This window comes from Lithobates pipiens, unplaced genomic scaffold (genome assembly GCF_037356315.1).
Source record: "Lithobates pipiens isolate NorthernLeopardFrog02 unplaced genomic scaffold, aLitPip1_a1.2 Scaffold_8, whole genome shotgun sequence".
Taxonomy (NCBI): domain Eukaryota; kingdom Metazoa; phylum Chordata; class Amphibia; order Anura; family Ranidae; genus Lithobates; species Lithobates pipiens.
In genome coordinates this window covers 616494933-616516987 of record NW_027507903.1, presented here as the reverse complement: position 1 = coordinate 616516987, position 22055 = coordinate 616494933, and the positions used below count along the sequence as shown (strand labels likewise).

At 42.6% G+C, this 22055-nt stretch overlaps 1 protein-coding gene across 1 annotated transcript in view; it reads right to left on the bottom strand.

The window, feature by feature from the left end:
• Positions 1 to 22055, bottom strand: part of DNAH2 (dynein axonemal heavy chain 2) — a 328965-nt gene that overhangs the window by 111100 nt on the left and 195810 nt on the right. The window contains exons 38-40 of the mRNA XM_077470685.1: positions 20175 to 20355; positions 16273 to 16400; positions 16032 to 16184 (exon numbers count right to left, since the gene is read on the bottom strand). Coding sequence (XP_077326811.1) covers positions 16032 to 16184; positions 16273 to 16400; positions 20175 to 20355 — 462 coding nt within the window. The remainder of the gene's footprint in view (positions 1 to 16031; positions 16185 to 16272; positions 16401 to 20174; positions 20356 to 22055) is intronic.

Below are 22055 nucleotides of genomic sequence, written 5' to 3'. Positions count from 1 at the left end.
TCATGGAAAAAAGCTTACACGCTATAAACAACAATCTAATAATAGATATTCGCTTTTCCAGGTAAAAACAGTTCCTCATCCCAACAACCCAATAAGGATATCTTAGGGTCCAGGTCAACGTGCGTATGGAAAGTATTTATCGTGCGCACCACCTCACGCCAATACCTAACCAGCTTAGGAAACTTCCATAGCATATGAAGTAAATCTGCAGGAGATTGCTGGCAACGCGGACACTCTGGAATGTCTCTCCTACCCCATTTAAACAGCTTTAACAGGGTCCTGTGGATGATAAACAGCTGAGTCAGCCTCTTAAAACCACAAATGTCATCAGACTGTCTAATAGTGCCTGCTAGGGGCTCAACTGCCAGAGCAAATAATAACGGGGAGAGGAGGCACCCCTGCTGGGCATCCCTGAATAATGGGAAGAATTCAGTGACAGAGCCATTAATTTGCATACATGCCCATGGGGAATAGGGTAGTTTCACCCAACGTATAAATCTATTACCAAGGCTAAATAACCCCAGAACCTCCCATAGTTTTGTCCATTCAATTCTGTCGAAAGCTTTCACAGCGTTGAGTGACAGGATGGTCCATTGCCCTGGATTATCTGATGGCAACTGTAAATTCAGAAAAAGTCTTCTTAAATTTATTGCTGTGGACCTAGTGGGAATAAAGCTGGATTGGTCCGTATGGACCAACCCCTGCATTACTCTGCTAAGTCTCGAGGCCAATACCCTGGCAAGAATCTTCACATCTGAATTGCCTGGCTTCGCATGTTCATTTCTTTGAGGACACAAGAGCAGCCATGTCCTGGATTAATCGTTTGGATCCCGCATGAGGCGTAAGTACTGTATGGAGCGGAGCCGCTATCTCCGCTGCTCACATAAGGCACCTGCGACATTCCCTTGCTAGTTTCTTTAGTGGGATCTATTTTGGGGGACACCTATTTACTGTTATTTTGCCGTTCATCCTGTGAGGATCAAGGTATAAGAAAACCAAGATGGTTGACAGTATGTTTTACTAAATGCTTATCTTGTCTGTTTCATTCTCAGTATCTTAAAGACACATCATCCTTAAGTCCGGGTGGGTGCAGTCACGTACACATAAGAGGAAACCTTATCTTAAGGACCATCTGCCACATCAGCTCTAAAAGCAGAAGACGCCTAGAGAATTGCCTTTTATGGAAGTTGTTGTTGTGTTTCAACATTCCTGAAGCCTGTCTTTTGTGTATATAAGACCTGTGTTAATAAAGAGTCTCAGAGTTGGGTGCAGTCTTCTGAGCAGAAATACTGAGAACTTCTTTCCGTGTCTCTTTGCTTAGATAAGAACTCTAATAATAATTGGGAAACGGTAACATAACTTGATGAGTAGGTGACTTGCTGTAGTCACACCTAACATTTTGGCGCCCGAACAGGGACTCGCTGAAGAAACTACAAGAGGCGAACAAACATAAGGATGGAACGAAGAGGTCGGGCACATCAGGAACCACAGACAAAACCTGCGCAGGTAAGAAAAGCTTTATTTTCTTATAAACTCTGTGCTTCTTAGATTTGTGCCCACCCGATCTGTCTGTATTGTTCTTCAGGTAAAACCAACCTCTGTAGTAAGCGAGTCTTGAATTTAATATTTGACTTATGTTACCGTTGTTTCTTGTCTGTCTCCTTGTCATCTGTCTGTTGTGACTGAGATAAGCCCTGTTTGTATGGTGTGAATTGAAACATATATCATCCCAATGAGTAACGGAATGCGCCTTTAACTCGTAAGAGTACTTTGGGGGTCCGACACTTAAGTTTGATATACGCTTTTTGATTCATGAGCCTAAAAACGGGTTGAAAGTATAAGTCCTGACTGCCTCGATAAAGCAGGAATAAGAAACGAATGCCGAGAGATTCCATGGTAATGGGAAGGGAATAAGGTCTCCACAAAGTCCGGAGATCTAGTTATATGTGTTTGGCCACAAAAAGGAATGCTTGTATATGTTGTAGCCGTCAGTCTGGTCATAATATTTGTCAGTTGGCTAGCATATAAAGTAATTCGATTTCAGAAATCTCATCCAGGAGAGGTTTTTAGTATTTTGGCACCCTAGGAGGAGAAGGCAACGAGACACTTAGTAAGTGATCCAAACGTCACCTAGGCAAGACTGTCAAAATGGGCCAGACACATGGTAAACCCCAGGAGGAATCTCAGAAATGTTATGCTGTTAAAGACATAATTACAATGTTGTATGGGAAGGACAAGGCACAGGGCACGAATAGAGTTCTCAAGAAATTTGGAATGGATGGGGAAAATGGGCTAAGTGTAGAAGGTTGGGAGAATATAAAGAGAGACAGACAGGGAGAGGTCCTGCAGAACAGATGGGTATCACAAATACAATGTTTAATTAAGGTTTCCAACAAGGCTAAAGAGGAGGGATGGAAGTATTGTCATGAACAGGGTGGATGGGACATGAAGGTCCGACGCAAGAGTCTCCCTTCAGCTCCCGAGGATGGAGTAGAAACGGAAGGTACTCCACCTCCTTATAGCACTACCAAACCGGGTAACGAAAGACCAAAACGTTATCCTTCCTTAAGAGGAAGAGGATGGGTATGCCGAGTATGCGGTACCCAGAATACAGACTGGGCACAGGAATGTGTACATTGCGGAGCTCAAAGACCAGAGCCCGTAGCTCCAGTCCACAGTCGGACTAGGGTAATACAAGTAAATAATCCAAATGCGGGTCAAGCAGGACAGCCACCTACAGTGACTCGACAAGTCGTTCTGAGGACATGGACACCTTGGTCGGCTGACACTCTTATGGCATTAATACAGAATGCTCCTGATCCCGTAGCAAAACCTGCCGCATTCTGTAGATTCGTGACACAATTACTAGACACACATGAAGCAGCTTGGCAAGATGGGGAAGATTTGTGTAGACATAAAATGACACTGACGATGTTTAATCAATTTATGAATGAAATTGCTCCACATAGACCACAAGGGGATCCAGCAGCAGATCCACCAGGAATACACCCCCGTCATATAGACTCTAGACCCCTGTTTATTAATCAGTTACGAGAATTTTGCCAAGGGAAACAGCAGGAAAGGGGTTCGACAGCGCCCATAAAACAGGCCCCAGGTCAGACTGTTACAGAATTTTACCTCAACATGGAAAGCATGATGGCTGACGAAGGTCTAGATTTAGCCTTACCCGTCACCATTAGGGCTTTCAATCGACAGTTTATGGAAGGACTAGTACCCCAAATAGGTGACAAATTGAAGGCATGTACTCCCGAATGGAGAGCCATACGGGACAGAGGAACATTGTTGCAGAAAGCACAAGGCATAGAGGCTGATTTAGCAGAAGCTAAACACAGAAGGACACCGGGAGTTAACACTGTTGCCCGGGTCAATGAAGGAGGGAATTCCTCCCGTAAACCTCTTACCTGTTATTACTGCAACAAGGTGGGACATATAAAAAGAAACTGTAGGAAAAGAATAAAGGACGAACAGGAAGGAAATACGGACAGAGACACGAGGGACAACAGACAGAGGCGTACCAACGATAGGGACGATCCGACAGCATGACTTGCCCCAGTCCTAGCTGAATCAGAGAATAAAATGCTCCACATGTTGATGAAGGTGGAAGGTAAACATATTCCTTGTTTAGTTGACACAGGAGCATCACGCAGCTTATTATCTGATTCAGTAGTCCCTCCACACATGACCTCCCGTGACACCATACCCATAAGTGGTTATGACGGTCTTTTGTCCGATGCCCCACTGACTAAACCTTTAAAAGTAAAAATAGGGAATCACATGTTTTTGTCACGCTTTTTGATTTCCAGAGGAGCCCCTACTAATTTATTAGGAGCAGACATTCTTCAGAAAATAGGAGCAAACATTACTTATCATCCAGATGGTATGGTCACCCTAGCAATAGGAGATGACCCTTAAGGGTCACAATTCTGTCACAGGTTCAGCCAAAACACATATCAATGGCGAGGCAGCTGCGTCTGCAATGCACCTTGCTCCTACCTCCCAATGTTACCTTCCAGCGATGCACTTCTTTTAACTTAGCACAACTTTTACCCTTACAGACAGATTTGACAGGGGGGAGTAATGGTGAAGGCACAGCACAAGAAACTCAGGATTCTGACACACTTTCATTTCATGACATAACATCTGATGAACACGATTGTTTTCAACTTATGGAACAAGAGACCACGGGGTTCCCACATGTCACAGACACACCCATTGCAAATGCAGAACACACACTGTACATAGATGGTAGTAGATTTGCCGATGACAAAGGTAAATATCACACAGGTTATGCTGTGGTAACGGACACGCAGGTAATTGAGGCAAAGTCACTACCAGCACACATGTCTGCACAAGAAGCGGAACTAACAGCTTTAGAAAAAGCCTTAGAACACTTAGAGGGACAAGAAGGGAACGTTTACACTGATTCTGCATACGCCTACGGTGTGGCACATGATTATGGCCACATATGGAAAGCTAGAGGTTACCTTACAGCAGCAGGCACACCTGTTAAACATGGTGAAGGAATCAAAAGAGTCCTGAACAATCTTCAAAAAGTTAGAAGAGTAGCCATTATGAAGATAGCGGCACACACGAGCGCAAAAACAACTGAGACAAAAGGAAACGCATTTGCAGATTTAGCTGCAAAGAAGGCAGCTCTAGGGGAAGTAAGCCCTGAGACCTTAGCCACGGTACAGGTGAGTATGCCCGAAACCACATGGCAGCAGCTGATCGAACTACAGGAACAAGCAGGGACTACTGAGAAGGACCATTGGGTTAAGGAGGGAGCTGCACCAGGCCTTAACAATGTATGGAGAGAGGGAGAAAAAATATGTCTACCCGCCTCTCTATACCCCGCAATGGCAGCTGCTGTCCACTTGCCCACTCATGTCAGCTCCAATTCTATGTATAGGATTGTAAGCCAAGGATGGCTAGCCCCTGGATTCAGTAGTACTGCAAGGAACTACTGTGCTGCATGCCAAATCTGTCTGTTAAATAACCCAGGACAGAGAGTGAAAACCCCACGTAAACATCAGGTCCGGGCCCAATATCCCTTTCAGAGACTGCAAATTGACTACATACAAATGCCTAAGAGCGGCCCTTTTGAATTTGTTCTCGTGTGCATCTGCCTATTTTCAGGCTGGCCAGAAAGTTATCCTGTGAAATCAGCTACGGCAAAAGCCACCGCCAAGAAACTGATTACTGAGCTGATACCTAGGTTTGGTCTCCCAGAAACAATAGAATCGGATAGGGGGACACATTTCACGGGAGAAATAATGCAAAATGTGATGGCAATGTTAGGGGTTCAACAAAGTTTTCACACCCCTTACCACCCACAGAGTTCAGGATCAGTAGAAAGAGTAAATGGGACAATAAAGCTAAGAATACAAAAAGCCATGCAAGAGTTAAATAAACCATGGCCTGAGTGTCTACCCTTAGCTTTGTTCTCTATTAGGTACACTCCAACAGGAAAAACCGGGTTATCCCCATATGAAATACTTTTTGGAAGTGTACCCAGATTAGGTTTATATTTTCCTCAAAGTATGCAATTGCAATGTGATAGTTTAACTACATATGTGATACAATTGCAACAGCGTCTAACTAAAATCCACAAGAGTGTGTATTCTTCTCTTCCAGACCCTAATTCTGTCACAGGTACACACGACTTACAACCGGGAGACTATGTGTATGTAAAGAAACATACCAGGAAGACACTGGAACCAAGGTTCGAGGGTCCTTTCCAGGTGCTATTGACTACAGCAACCTCAGTGAAATTGGAAGGGAAACCTACCTGGATCCACGCTTCACACTGTAAAAAGGAGCCAGTTGGCAAATGACAATATGTATCTTTTTATTCTTTATGTTTCAGTAATCCTGACCAATAGTTTGGTTACCTCACAGAATGAAATTCACAAGGATGAAGGATTTTCTAAAAAAAATGTTATTACTGAAGTTTAAATATGCTTATGCTCGGAAGTCAGGATATGAGAAATGTTGGGTTTGCAGTAAATTACACCCCAGCACGGCTAAAATACCACTGATGGCAGTTCCTATAAATTATACTGATCTTGCTAACAGTAGCATTAACATAATTGGAACAAATACCAGCAAGACAGTAATGTTTAAATCAAATGGCCTCGCCTTTCCCCCTGATTGGTGTTTCAACCTAGGGAACACAACGGGAGGAAATAGAGAATGCCAAGACAGCAAGTTTAACTTGTCCATTGTCGTATTAAATGGAAGCTTCTACCCCAGTAATACCAGTACACACCAGACATTATCTGACTTCCTCACTAACATTGTGGATAATAAGGTTAGGTGGTTAGTGTCCAACCTTTCCCTCTATGGATACACCTCTCGTTATAGACGTAATATCAGTTCAAGTCCAGTAGCCTTAGGAAACAATATATACATCTGTTGTAGGGATAAGTGTTATACCTGGATACCTAGAAGGGCTCAGGGATGGTGCTACCTCGCAAGTTTGGTACCAGTAATGGGAGTAGTGGGTGATGAACGAGGTGATCACCTACTAGAAGCTAGTATGCACCCCAGATATCCCCTCAGATATCGTAGCAAAAGAGAAATATTTTTAGAGCAGGACATGGCATGGGCTTGGTTCCCGTCCTGGACAGGATGGGGTATAGACTTAATGAAGCGACTAAATAACTATACTGGAATAATTAATGATATTTTGGAGAAAAACTCTGATGACATTACTAAGTTAAATCTAGAGACCAGAGCCATCACAAAACAAATAGAATTACATGAGTTAGCGATTGAAAGTATGAGTGCAGCATTAACAGGACTCTGTGAGACCACAGAAGACTATGAATGTTGTACTTGGATACATAACACCAGCATCGAAGTACCCGATTATTATGACATCATTGCACAACACCGCACGGAAGTAAAGGATCTACAGGAGAAGGCCCGTAATATTGGCCGTGACTGGGATCCTTTTGGTGGAACTTTTAGTTTCTCAGGGTTATTTTCTTGGTTCAAGAAGGCAGCAATGACGATTATAGTAGTGCTTATATTCATATTTCTCATTTATTTGTGTTTTAAGTTGTTTATGTGTTTTTGCAAGAAAGCCAAGGTAAATGCTGTAGAAAAGATGGAACTTTTGTAAGTTGATAAGTTGGATAAGATAGATGGATTTAGTTTCTTGACATCACCCATCTTTCAGAAAGGCCACTCTTCCTGAATTTTAGATGTTGGTACTATCCAGGGGGATGGGTGTATACCCCTCTGACAACTCGCGGTCAGGGAGAGTACTTTGGACATAGGCCGACTAGAACTTGTTCAGGTGGACCCAGGGTAAGAGGGAAGGGTGATGTCAAAGGGGGAAATTGTGAGGATCAAGGTATAAGAAAACCAAGATGGTTGACAGTATGTTTTACTAAATGCTTATCTTGTCTGTTTCATTCTCAGTATCTTAAAGACACATCATCCTTAAGTCCGGGTGGGTGCAGTCACGTACACATAAGAGGAAACCTTATCTTAAGGACCATCTGCCACATCAGCTCTAAAAGCAGAAGACGCCTAGAGAATTGCCTTTTATGGAAGTTGTTGTTGTGTTTCAACATTCCTGAAGCCTGTCTTTTGTGTATATAAGACCTGTGTTAATAAAGAGTCTCAGAGTTGGGTGCAGTCTTCTGAGCAGAAATACTGAGAACTTCTTTCCGTGTCTCTTTGCTTAGATAAGAACTCTAATAATAATTGGGAAACGGTAACATAACTTGATGAGTAGGTGACTTGCTGTAGTCACACCTAACAATCCCTTTTGCTGCCCTTCTGTGTCCAGTTCCCCAGACCTGTCGTGCTACGCTCAGCAGTCCATACATGCTGAACTTTTAGGCCTGTTATCCAAATATGGTCACGATACATACCGCTGTCATATTATCCTTCCCTATGCCTGATGGACCAGCTCATGCTTGTTGCTACAGTCGTGCAGCCACAAGGATTCACCTGTGTCTGAAAGGCTCTAGTTATGAAAAGAAAATTCTAATATTTTGTGGACTTTAAAAGGCACATAAGTACTATATCTAAAAGGTAACAAAGGTTTTTTTATTTATTTTAACAAAATAACAAAGTTTAAACAATTGAATGTGCAAAAAAAATAAATAAAATAAAATAAGTAGTAGTACTAATAGGGCCTGCACAGAGCTAGATCTGACATCCTCCAATAAGACTCATAATTAGATATACAATATAGAGGTGCAATACAAAACCATTGATTTTAATGGTGAGTATAAAAAATTAGTTAAAGGTATGTTGAGTCTAGTCCCCTCTAGGCTCTAGTGCCCTTCAGAGACTTTGTGTTCACCCCCAAGAACTTACCCACCCAAGGCAGAAGGAGAGAGTACTTCTCTTCCCTGAAGTGTATTGCCCCAGTTGATGTCCTCTTGCAAGGCCTTCTTGCATTGGATTATGTGCTGGAGACTGTTTAATGACAATTTCTTTCCTTTTCTTTGGGGGTTGCAGTTTGTTTTTTACGGATCTTATGCTCACACAAGTTAGGGTGTGTGTAGCACTGGGTGGGATAGGTGTTTGTTTTCTACCTTGATAAGACAGACTTTTACTTATATGCAACACGAATGCTTAAATCTTAATGTATGTATGCTGACTGTATGTCTCTAGTGTGCCTGCTGGGGCTGCGCCGGGTGCTCCTCAGTGGTTGGAACGCTCTGGGGGTTGTGTCTCCACTGGACCCATAAGTTGTAAATTTTCACCTTTTAACACCTTTTAAATGGCCCCAATCAACATCTTGACTTGGAATGTCCAGGGGTCTCTGTGCACTGCAGTATTCTCTTTTTTAAAGTCTTAACGTGCAGATGTCATGGTTCTGGTCAAAACAAATGTAACGGGCTCTATGCAGTGCGCTCTGAAAGGCTCTGGATAGGTTGGGCATTCTATGCCACCCATACTACCTACTCCAGAGGCATATCTGTCTTAATAGCCAAATCAGTCCCCCTTGAGGTTCATTTGGTGGAGACCGACCCGCAGGGAAGATATGTTTTTTTACTGGCCTTTATCTCTGGTAACCCCCTGATGATATTAGCCTGGTATGTACCACCGCCATTTAATGCCAATATTTTGCATGCAGACTTCTTATTTATGGCAAAACACCCCTATGCACAGGCCATATGGTTAGGTGACTTTAATATGGTAGCTAATCCTAGTCTTGATAGACAGGGCCTGGAGCACTGTGCGCCAAAGGAGAACCGAACAATCAGGTTTAATTGCATATTGGCAGACATATCCCTTCTAGATACGTGGCAATATTTGCATCCTACACGTAAAGCGTACTCATGCTTCTCGCCCTCTCATTCCACAATATACATATTTCAGGTGGTAAGCCATCAAGACCTGGGGCCTTTTCATTAGCGGAATATGCTACTCCCTGGCTAAGCTCCTCCAATGTCAAGGGGCAATTCAATTCCCATCTGGCTGTAGCAGAGAGAGAAGGCAGGTTTAGAGGGTCTAGGAATTCCCTCAACCATGACATTGGATAATCAACTTTGCTCTGGTATAGGTTACTATAGAAAGTACTGAATGATTTCAATATTTAATTATGCTCATTAGAACAAGTGCTCTCTGGTGTAGTAATAGGGAAAATAAAATTAATTTTATCCTGAGAATGCATAATTACCGCTAACATGTGTCCTGTTCTCTCTCCCTCCTCAAAACCTCGGCAATTAGACTAGAATCTGGAGTGGTCAGCTTTATCTAAGGTTGTTCGTCTATACATCATTTGTGCATCTTTACACGCTGAGCAATTGGAGGGGGTAGGGTCCTGACTATATTGAGCTTCCCTCTGTTGCACCTCGGTTGCTAGGAGGTTTTCCCATTCTACCTTAGATTTTTTGTGGACGCTAATAGTTTGAGCAACATACCCCGCAGGTACGATTTCATAGTGTCCCAGACCACCTGGGAGGAGGCAGAGTTGTCAATAAGCCGAAAAAATTCAGTTGGGGCCTTACTCATTGAGTCCCCCTGAGGCAGTACCTGCAACCAAAAGGCAGGAACCCGCCAATTAGGCTTAGTCTTTGGTTTAATTCTGTCTAGAGTGACTAGAACAGGGGAGTGATCCGACAATCCCCTGGTCATGTATTGTATATTGGACACCCAGGGAAGAAATTAATCTGTGCCCAAAGTGAGGTCTATTCTCGATAGGGTCTGATAGTTATGGGAGCAGCAGGAGTACGCATGGGAAAGAGGGTTCTTAAGTCTCCATATGTCATGCAGTCCCAGTTCCCTACAGTGCCTATAGAAGGGAGTCTCAGCCTGAGGACCCGCTGGATACTTATCCATGCTGAGATTACATATACTATTAAAGTCCCCCATAACCAGTAGAGAGATCCCTGAGTAGTCTGCCAAGAATGCACCTATCCTCTGGATTACCTCGCTGTTATATGGAGGAGGAATATATACAGACCACAAAATACATTGCATAGAGAACAGTGTACAGAGCAGTAGAACAAATCTGCCTTGTGGATCGATCACAGTTTGCCTGCAGGAAAACTGTATTTTGGAATAGATTAGTATACTAAAGCCTCTTGCGCAGGGATATGTAATTAGCGGACCTCCAGCTGTTGCAGAACTACAAGTCCAATGAGGTATAGCAAGACTCTGACAGCCACAAGCATGACACCCAAAGGCAGAGGCATGATGGGACGTAGTTTTGCAACACCTGGAGGTCCGCTAATTGCATATCCCTGCTCTAGTGTATGCTGAGTACACAGAATGGTACTGGGTAGAAAACATTCTATTCTGCAATAGAGAAACAGTATCATGAGTTAAATGTGTTTCCTGCAAGCAAACGATTGACGAAGCCTATTCAGAAAATGCAATAAACATGGCACGCTTTTTAATGTTCCAGGACAAAATTACCATTTCGTCAGCCATTCTTGTGTTTGAGCATAGGGCAAAAAATAATAGGTATGACAACAGCCACAGAAAGAATTATAAAAAGATAGTGGACGAGTACCCTCCAATCCTGCTCTGGTATAGTATTAACACTCAGCACCAGTAGAAGAATACGTATCGCAGTGCATTTTTTTTTGCCCCAGCCAATTATCGTCAGAAGCATACCAGGTCATGCAGAAGTCCCATGATGAAATAGCATGTGAATAAAAATAAAAATAAACGAGAAAAAAATAGAAAACAAAATCGAGAACAAACAAAACCAGACTTGCATCCCAGAACTCTGGACGCATTACAAGTTCCCGCAGGTAGGAATGGGGGGAAGATGAGTCCATCCAGGCTTACAACAGCACGTGGATCCCATCAGTGGAAAAGAATTGCAACTCAAGATACCTAAAGTTTGGTGTTGATATCCGTACATCAACTGCCTTTAGCTGGGTGTAGAAAAGAAGGCATCTCTGAACAACTGTATATCCAAAGTAAAGAATGACTCCGCAAACCAAAGCACTTCACGAGGGATTAGCAGTGCGAGGAGGAGGAGGTAAGTGTTGTTCTTTCCTGTCGAGCCAGGTGGCAGCCACCTTAGGATTTTCAAAGAACAGTGTTTTCCCCCCTAGCAATGATCTGGAGCTTAGCGGGGTAGAGCATGGCATATTGGAACTGCAGATTGCAAAGGCATCTTTTAACACTCGCAAACTGAGCTCTTTGTTTTTAGACTTGAACAGAGTTTTTCGGGAAGAAAGAGACTTTGGAGTCGTTCACATCAATATAACTCATGGTGCGAGCTAAGGAAAGAATCTTGTCTCTGTCTCTATAGTGGGGCATTTTTTGTATAAACAGACGTGGCAAGTTGCCCGGGGACAGGGGTCTAGCAGGGATTCTGTGTGCCCTTTCCACCGCAAAGAAGGGAGTAAAATTTTGCTTATCAAATAAATCCAGCAGCCATTGCTGGATAAACTCAGTAGGATTCCTTCCTTCCATGTGCTCATGAAGGCCCAGGATACACACGATGTTTCTCCTGAGTCTGTTTTTGAGATCATCAATGCGATTAGCGTGATGGTTAGTCTTCAGACCCGCTACTTTGAGATCTCTCTGAAGGGGCCCCATCTCATCCTCTACATTGCTCACCCAGTCCTCCAGAGCAGAGGTGCGCTACCGCGCTTTCTGCATATCATGGCGCATGATAGTGACATGCTCCCTAAGATGGTGAAACTGAATAGACAGGGAAGCCAGTGTGTGATTACAGTTCTGCACAGCAATTAACATACGCTTGAGTGTCTGCTCCTCTGTGGGACTAGGTAGAGAGAGCTGGCTGAGAGCAGAGCCATTCCTTCTCACCCATCCCCCAGCCTCCAGCCATTCCACCACACCATCCCCCCCCCCCGTTACATCACATGGTATAGCAGCCCTTAGTCTCTTAGTGTTCATCTTTCCTGATGTTGCTGGGGGGCCAACCCAATCGATAGATGCAGACAGAACCGGAGCTGCACTCCAGCTTCTCTGAAGCATCTCTGCCCTAGTCTTTAGCCAGGGAGTGTGGTGGGAAAGGGTTGGCGCCATCTTGAGGCCCAGGGTCCGGCTCCGCTCCGAGGTCTTTCAGCCACTTTGCCATTGCCCTGGTAATATGATGTCACTGTATGGTCATTCCTGCTGGTGAGCCACTCCGTGTAAGGTAATTGTGGGTGTTAATAGTTCCAGGAGATGCCTCTCTTACTGATAATTAAGCAGATCGCCCCTTGTGATGTTACTGACTGGTGCATTGGTTGACGACATTGCAAGGGGGCAGGGTCATCAGCTGACGTTATTGGGTGACTCCGCCCAGCCAGAATTAAAATCGATCGGACCTCCCTTTATAGTACTGATTGATGCCTTTGAAATATGTAATATATGTTTTTTTTTTTTTTTTTGGGGAATAGCGGCTGGTTCCGCTAACACCAGATATGGTGTGCTTGTTTAGACACATTAACAAATATTTTTAACATTTACCAGTTCCTTCCTGTTAATTTGGTGCACGGGGTATTGCCGTATTTCTGGAAACTTTATTCCTCTCCTCCGTCCTGTCGCAGTCTGATCCCAGTTGGGGCGACTGGTCACCGAGGTCTCATATTTACTTTCTCGCTTTTATGGAGTATGGTACATACCTAGGGCACTAATACTTCACCCTCCATACCCAGCCTCAGTTCCATGAAATGTCCGAACACGATTTTACACTGATCATATCTCAATGTTGTAATAGATCTTAGATTATTTGTTTAACCAACAAGCTATCTACCAGACGATATCTCCCGACTAATATTACCCTGCATGTACTTAAATGGAGATGTTCTTTTATAATTCATGTACTTATTATATTGCATTTTACAGTTCCTGTTTTTGTTCATTTGTAAAACTTCAATAAAAACTTTGAAAACAAAAAAAAAAATCGATCGATCATTTTTAGACAAGTTCGAATTAAGATCGTTCCCGAAAATTTGCCATCCGTAAGAAAATTAATACAGGAAACAAAATAAACGAATTCCGAAAATAAATCAACGAAACAAAATTAGTAAGGCCGCGTACACACGGGCGGACTGTTCGCCCAACTTTGTCCGCTGAACAGTGTTTCAGCGGACAGTCCGCTCGTGTGTGGGCTTCAGCGGACAGTTTCAGCGGACAGTCTGACGAACAAAGTTTTTCGGAATTTCCGTAAGACAGTCCGCTGAAACTTGGTTTCAGCGGACAGTCTGCTCGTGTGTAGGCTTGTTCGACAAACTAAGTTTCGCGCATGCTCAGAAAGGATTTACACGGCGAAGGTTGCATTGCAGTGTATTGGACGTCGTATTTCTCGTCCCGTCGTACGTGCCGTTCACGTCATCGCGCACGCTTTCAGCGGACTGTTCGTTCATCGTGTGTGGTCAAGTCCGTTCATGCAAATTTTGAGCGGACTGTTTGTCGGATTGTTTGACGAACAAAGTTGGGCGAACAGTCCGCCCGTGTGTACGCGGCCTCATGTAACAAATCTATTCAAAAGGAAACAAAACAAATATTTCCGTTCTGCACAGGTCTACTCTGCACAAACTATTGGCACTATATAAATAATGTATAATTATAACAACAATACATTTTATATATATATATATATATATATATATATATATATATATATCAAAAGGATCTATAAAACGAATCAATGCATCAAACGATAGACCAATCCATCAATAGAGAAACAGCGCATAATACTACGTTTACAATAAATGATTATTGAGTGCAATAATTTGTTCAGATAAAAAATATATACTAATCATGCATGAATACGTAGTGTGCATTCAGTCCATAAATTCAAAGCGTATATCCAAACTTGTGGTCCAACTCCAATGTTCAATGAGATGATGTCAATACGACAAAACGCGTCAGGGTGGAACCATACGATACGAGCATAGCAGTACTGACAGGAGAGAAGAAAGAGAGGTGTCCAGACCGTGAGCTATCAGTGGGAAACAACTCACAGCTGAGGGCGGTAGGACTTTCCTTCATCCTGGTTGATTCAACAAGCTGTGCATTTAAAATGAACCAATGCTCTCAAAGATTTTATGTTTATCTTGAACACCTGGCATATGACGTTGATGGAGTCCTGAACTAGGAGCCAGCAACAGTGTATGATAAGGCTTGTGAAACCAGCTGAGTCTGGTAAGAGCAATACCAAAGGGGGATTTCTCACTTTCACAGAGGTGTATTTCGGGCAGAGGTGCAATATATGTCATAAATCTAAAGAACTGTGGCAGATCTGTCCCTGATTGGATTGATTATCAAGGGATAACCATTGAACATTGGAGTTGGACCACAAGTTTGGATATACGCTTTGAATTTATGGACTGAATGCACACTACGTATTCATGCATGATTAGTATATATTTTTTATCTGAACAAATTATTGCACTCAATAATCATTTATTGTAAACGTAGTATTATGCGCTGTTTCTCTATTGATGGATTGGTCTATCGTTTGATGCATTGATTCATTTTATAGATCCTTTTGACATTGAGTGGGTTTTATTTTAAAACCTTATTTAAAGCAGCTGCTAAATAGAAGTATATTATAAAATTCCCCAGTCCCCAGAAGATAAACACATATTTGGTGTCAGCGCCTGTATTTGTGCATCTAACGGGGCGTCGGTTATTTGTAACAAAATTGGTGAATATATATATATATATATATATATATATATATAGACATTCCAATAAGGTGACACGTCCTTCTCCTGTGGTGGTGGTTAATCCATGATAGCTTGGGCTCAGAAGAAGTGGACTGAATGATGCTGGCTTGTCATGCAACCCAGACTGGGGACATCTAGTGGCAGAATAAAAATACTGCTTTTGACAGTTCTAAAATGAGTATTGCAGGAAAAGCTGTTTTTTTTTTTTTACATAAGTTTGGAGTGGAATTCCACTCCAATGAACCATTAAATGGATCAGTTAATTGTAAATAAAAAAAATATCCCCATTAGTCAGTAATAGCTGTCTACAGATAATAAATCACACTTTTTTCACTTTTACTCATTAGGTTTAAAGCTGAATTGCAGGAATTCAGCAACTTTGTAAAAAGTGCAGGCACACTATGAGTTATGTCCAATTAAATGCATGTGGGACTTATCTCTATTACTTGTTCTCCAGGAGGACACACTCCTCCTCTGTGAGAGGAGAGAAGCACACATAGCAGCTATGCCTGCCCCTCCCCTCTGCTGCCCATTCACAGAAGCCTTTGTATTTTGTAAATGAGTTCACATACTACAAAGGCTTCTGTAAATGGGCAGAAAGAGAGGAGGGGAAGGCATAGCAATTCCAGGGATTCTGCTCTTAAAAGAACTAAGACCACAGTGAGCAGCATTGGAGCTCCTGAAGTTATCTTCCTGGAGCACAATCAACCTGTCAGATGTGAATAATAGAGATAAGTCTAAAGGCAGCAGGCATCTTGTTAGACTTAACTCATGGTAAGCCTGCTGCTTTTACAAAGTAACTGAATTCCTGGAATCCAGCTTAAACAGCGAAGAGTAAGTTCTAAAATGATCTTGCAGCTTTAGATACCACCTACACATTGGCTTCCCTCTTACCTCCTCATCGGACAGATCTGGACACAGTCTGCGTTTACGTCCAGCATATCTTAGCAGGGACGTCAAAGCTCGTAAGCCGAAGTCATAGTGGTCTTGCTTGGAAAGTTGCTGAACAGCCAGGGAATATAACGTATAGACCTTCTTAGCCAGGAGCTAGAAGAGAACATGAGAAAGTGATTGCTGGAGGTTCCTACAGAAATGTGACTGCTATTTGTCCCACCACATAACACACAGATGGTACCTTGCAGTTATTGAAGCCTTCTCCGAATAGAATAATCTCTGCGATCAGTGTGGAGTCTGGTACCACCATGGAGATGGGTCTGAACATGGACTTGAGGTTATCTGGGAGCTCGGTACGGCCTGCATAACCTGTGACCAGAAGAATGGGTCAGTGATAGAGGAACATAAGATAAATTCTAGGGGAATCCCAGGAGAATAAGAGCAAATGAGGTGTCATCATACATCATGGTAGGTGGGCTCAAGAATAAATTGGTATAAACACTCATTTTGAGATTATGTATGATTTTAGTGGTTGGGTTTAGATATACTTTAATATTTTGGGTTTATGCCCATACCTTACACGATATGTTTAACTAAAGTGTCACTTAACCCACATCATAAAAAACTATCAATAAATGGTGTATTCCATGCTGTTCATACTCAGTCACTATGAGATTCGTTTTCTGTATTCTGCAAAAAACCTGGTTAATCCTGCTGCGCTCTACCTCCACCTTCTGTTCATGTCCCCAATTCAGCTAGGAATTCTGCAGAGCAGTGTTGACAGCTCTGTGCATGATCGGTTTTCAATGAGTTTCTATGCTGAGCATTTCCTCACTATCACATCTGAGCAGCCCATATGACTATGAAGTCACACATGTGAGTGTATGCACAGTGGTAAAGGACAGCCCACTCCCTCCCTTCTCTATGCCCACCAACCAGCTAAACACGATGGGGATGGCAGGATTACATGTAGATTGATGGAGGATTCACCTCCCTGTTATTCTAAGACACAGGCTGGAGGGGTGTGACACAGCATGTGGCTGGTAGAAATCCTCCCACACCATGGTATTGCCAAAAAATAATAAAGATTTGATTTAAAATATATATTTGTATGACAATTTAAAACTGTTTATTGATATTAATTGTTAATGTTTACTCTGTATTCCAAAGGCTGTTTTTTTTTAACATGTGACCAGCATTAGAGGACTAGAAGCTCCTTCTACTTATGTTTCCCTGCAGACAGGCTGGGAGAGAGCTGGGTCATGTGACAGCTGTATATCGATTAGGAAAAAGGTACTTAGAACTTTTTAAAATTAAAATAAATTACAGTGCCATCATCCATATACAGTGATAGAAAAAAGTATTTGATCCCCTGCTGATTTTGTATGTTTGACACTGAAAAATAAATGATCAGTCTATAATTTTAATGGTCGGTTTATTTTAACAGTGAGAGACAGAATAACAACAAAAATATCCAGAAAAATGCATTTCAAAAAAGTTATAAATTTATTTACATTTCAGTGAGTGAATTAGTATTTGATCCCCTATCAATCAGCAAGATTTCTGGCTCCCAGGTGTCTTCTATGCAGGTAATGAGCTGAGATTAGGAGCACTCTCTTAAAAGGAGTGCTCCTAATCTTAGCTTGTTACCTTTATAAAAGACAACTGTCCACAGAAGCAATCATTTACATTACAATCTCTCCACCATGACCAAGACCAAAGAGCTGTCCAAGGATGTCAGGGACAAGATTTTAGACCTATATAAGGCTGGAATGGGCTACAAGGGGGTGACAACATTTGCGATTATTCGAAATATAAGGAAACACAAATAACAAAATGACTGTCAATCTCCCTTGATCTGGGGCTCCATGCAAGATCTCACTTTGTGAAGTTTAAATGATCATGAGAGCGGTGAGGAATCACCACCGAACTACATGGGAGAATCTTGTTAATGATCTCAAGGCAACTGGGACCATAGTCACCAAGAAAACAATTGGTAACACACTACGCCGCAAAGAACTGAAATCCTGCAGTGCCCGCAAGGCCCCCCTGCTCAAGAAAGCACATGTACAGGCCCATTTGAAGTTTGCTAATGAACATCTGAATGATTCAGAAAAGAGCTGGGTGAAAGTGTTGTGGTCAGATGAGACCAAAAATCAAGCTTTTTGGCATCAACACAACTCGCCGTGTTTGGAGGAGGAGGAGGAATGCTGCCCTATGACCCCAAGAACACCATCCCCACCATCAAACATGGAGGTGAAAACATTATGCTTTGGGGGTGTTTTTCTGCTAATGGGACAGGACAACTTCACCGCATGAAAGGAACGATGGATGGGGCCATGTACCATCAAATCTTGGGCGAGAACCTCCTCCCAAAACACATGGCCAAGGCAACAAAGAAGTGGTTCAAGAAGAAGCACATTAAGGTCCTGGAGTGGCATAGCCAGGCTTTACACCTTAATCCCATAGAAAATATGTGGAGGGAGCTGAAGGTTCCAGTTACCAAACGTCAGCCTCAAAATCTTAATGACTTGGAGAGGATCTGCAAGGAGGAGTGGGACAAAATCCCTCCTGAAATTACGAGCAAACCTGGTGGCCAACTACAAGAAACATCTGACCTCTGTGATTGCAAAAAAGGGTTTTTTCCACCAAGTACTAAGTCAAAAACTTATTTCACTCATTAAAATGCAAATCAATTTATAACTTTTTTGTCTTTCTGGATTTTTTTGTTGTTATTCTGTCTCTCACTGTTAACCACTTGCCGACCACCGCACAACGATGTACGTCCTTTTTTTTAAGAGGGATATCTCGGTAACGGCAGCAGCTGCTGCCACAACCGAGATATCCATCTCTTCAGGCGGCGGTCGGCTGTACGATAACGGTGGTCTCCGCAGCGGATTTGCCGCAAGATCACCGCTATCGGCGGCGGGAGAGGTGATGCCCTCCCGCACCTTCCGTCGCTTACCGGAGCCGTCGGTAGCGGCGGAGGCGATCGGGTCCTCTTCCTAGCTGGGCATAGAGACAAGTGAGGCTAAGATTGGCCCCCACTCGTCTCTATACCATAGGAGGTAAAAACGTCACTTCCGCCCATACCTCTTAAAGGTATATTTTTTTTAAATGTCATTTTTTCTTCTTTTTTTTTTGTTGCATTTTAGCCCAAATATGAGATCTGAGGACTTTTTGACCCCAGATCTCATATTTAAGAGGACCTGTCATGCTTTTTTCTATTACAAGGGATGTTTACATTCCTTGTAATAGGAATAAAAGTGATCCATTTTTTTTTTTTTTTTAAACAGTGTAAAAATAAATAAAATCAATTAAAATAAATAAGAAAAAAAAAAAGTTTTTTAAAAACACCCCGTCACGACAAGCTTGCGCACAGAAGCGAGCGCATACGTGAGTAGCGCCCGCATATGAAAACAGTGGTCAAACCACACATGTGAGGTATCGCCGCGATCGATAGAGCGAGAGCAATAATTCTAGCCCTAGACCTCCTCTGTAACGCAAAAAATGAAACCTGTAGAATTTTTTAAATGTCGCGTATGGAGATTTTTGAGGCTAAAAGTTTGACACCATTCCACGAGTGGGCGCAATTTTGAAGCATGACATGTTGGGTATCAATTTACTCGGCGTACCATTATCTTTCACAATATAAAAAAAAATTGGGCTAATTTTACTGTTGTCTTATTTTTTTATTTAAAAAAGTTAATTTTTTCCAAAAAAAAGTGCGCTTGTAAGACCGCTGCGCAAATACGTTGTGAAAAAAAGTATTTCAATGACCGCCATTTTATTCTCTAGGGTGTTAGAAAAAAAACAATATAAAATGTTTGGGGGTTCTAAGTAATTTTCTAGCAAAAAAAAAACTGTTTTAAACATGTAAACACCAAGTCTGAAAAAGAGGCCTGGTCCTTAAGTGGTTAAAGTAAACCTACCATTAAAATTATAGACTGATCATTTTTTTATCAGTGGACAAACTTACAAAACCAGCAGGGGATCAAATACTTTTTTCCCTCATTGTACAAAAATAGAAGGGACGATGTAAATTAAACAGTGTGTGTTTAGTATCACTTTAAGTCCTTTCTTGAAAGAAAAAACAGAAATGGCAATAGTTCTGCCATAGTTTCCTGAAGAGAGCGATCTCACCTGGATTCATGGTGATGAAGATACCGCAGGACCACACCAAACTGATGTCTCGGCCTTCAAAGACGAACCGGGTCAGGTTGGCAGAAAGAGCAGAAAGGATGGACAGGATTTGTTGGGCCACCACGGACAGCACTTCAATATTGATTCGGTTAAATTCATCAAAGCAGCCCCAGGCACCGGTCTAGACCAGAAAAAGATAGAAATGATCCATGGTCAGAGAAAGAAGGTCAATGACAGTGGACTGAACCAAAACACCCTCTTCTGTAATCTGCCACTACCCATTAACAGGGCAGTATGTTCCATACTATTAAGACTCCTAATGCCCAACTCCATGTGCCTTTTTGGCACTTGTTGTGCAGTCCTTAGATCCCAGCAGTCAGGGGATGTGTGAAGGGGCTACAATGACAGTGATCTCTAGCAGTCTGATGTGTCATGTCTCCATCTTGGACTGTCTCCTGAGGTATACTCTCAGCCTCTATTTACTTGTACAGTATGTCCCCATTCAACTCCTATAATATGTCTGCTCTCTCTGAAAGTCTTCTGAAGCATTACGTATAATTAATATTATGTGAGGCCCCTAGGTGATATCAGGGACTGCAGCTGAAGTCCTTTATACCTCTTACGTTGACCACTACTGATTTAGACTTTTTCCAGTCTAGTCTGTTTAAATTATTCACTGCAGAGTTTATATCACAGGACAAAATTCCTTCTCCTCACCTACAAAGCCCTTCTGAGACCCCTCTTTAATCATTTGGAGTCTTCTTTCTCATTGACATCTCTTCTGTTGATCCATTTCTATAGAACGACTTGGAACTTGACATCAGTCACTCACCAACTCTCCAAGTCTTTAAAGCTGTTGTCTCCAGACTGCAGCCTGGGGACAGGATGTGGCCCCTTGTTTGCCTTTATCCGGCCCTTGAGACATTACTCCTGCCACTGACACCAACAATGGATCATAGTTCCTGCCACTGACACAACTGATATCAATGATGGGGCACTACTCTGCCCAATGATACCATTGATGAAGCATAATTCTTCTCACTGATACCAATGATGGGGTATTATTCCTCCCACTGACACCAATAATGGGGCACTATTTCTCCCAATTAAACCAAACATGGTGCATAATTCGTCCCACCGGGGGGCATAATTTCTCCCGCCGACATACCGACCGATATACCTTCCACGATTTACACTTCATGCCCACAGGAACAATCATTACTTCCCTCATTCAATTGCACCGCTATAGACAAGGTTGCTAAACTACTTGCTAATGTCCAACTAACCACCTTCCCCCTGGATTCTGTTCTCTTGCAAATGCTACGTTCACCCTCTGACTCTATTTTACACTCTCTAACCCAGATCTTAAATCTCTCCCTCGCTTCTGGCATCTTTCCCAACTCTCTAAAACACGTACTAGTCAGCCCCATACTTAAAAAGCCTTCACTGGACCCAACCAATCTTAACAACCTATGCCCCATCTCCTTGCTCCCCTTTCTATCCAAACTCCTTGAACATCTGGTCTACAACCGACTGAGCAACCACCTTGCCGAGAATAGCCTTCTTGATCCCTTCAGTCTGTATTTGGTCCTCAACACTCCACAGAAACTGCTCTCCTAAAACTAACAAACAATCTACTAATGGCCAAAACCAATGGACACTATTCTGTACTCCTACTCTTGGACCTTTCTGCTGCTTTTGATATGGTTGGCCATCCCCTCTTCCAAAAACTCCACGCCGTTGGTCTCCGTGACTGTACTCTTCGCTGGTTCTCTTCCTACTTATCCAACCACACCTTTAGAGTTACTTAAAACTCTATTTCCTCTTCTTCTCTTCCTTTCTCTGTTGGGGTCCCCCAAGGTTCTGTTCTTGGGCCTCTCC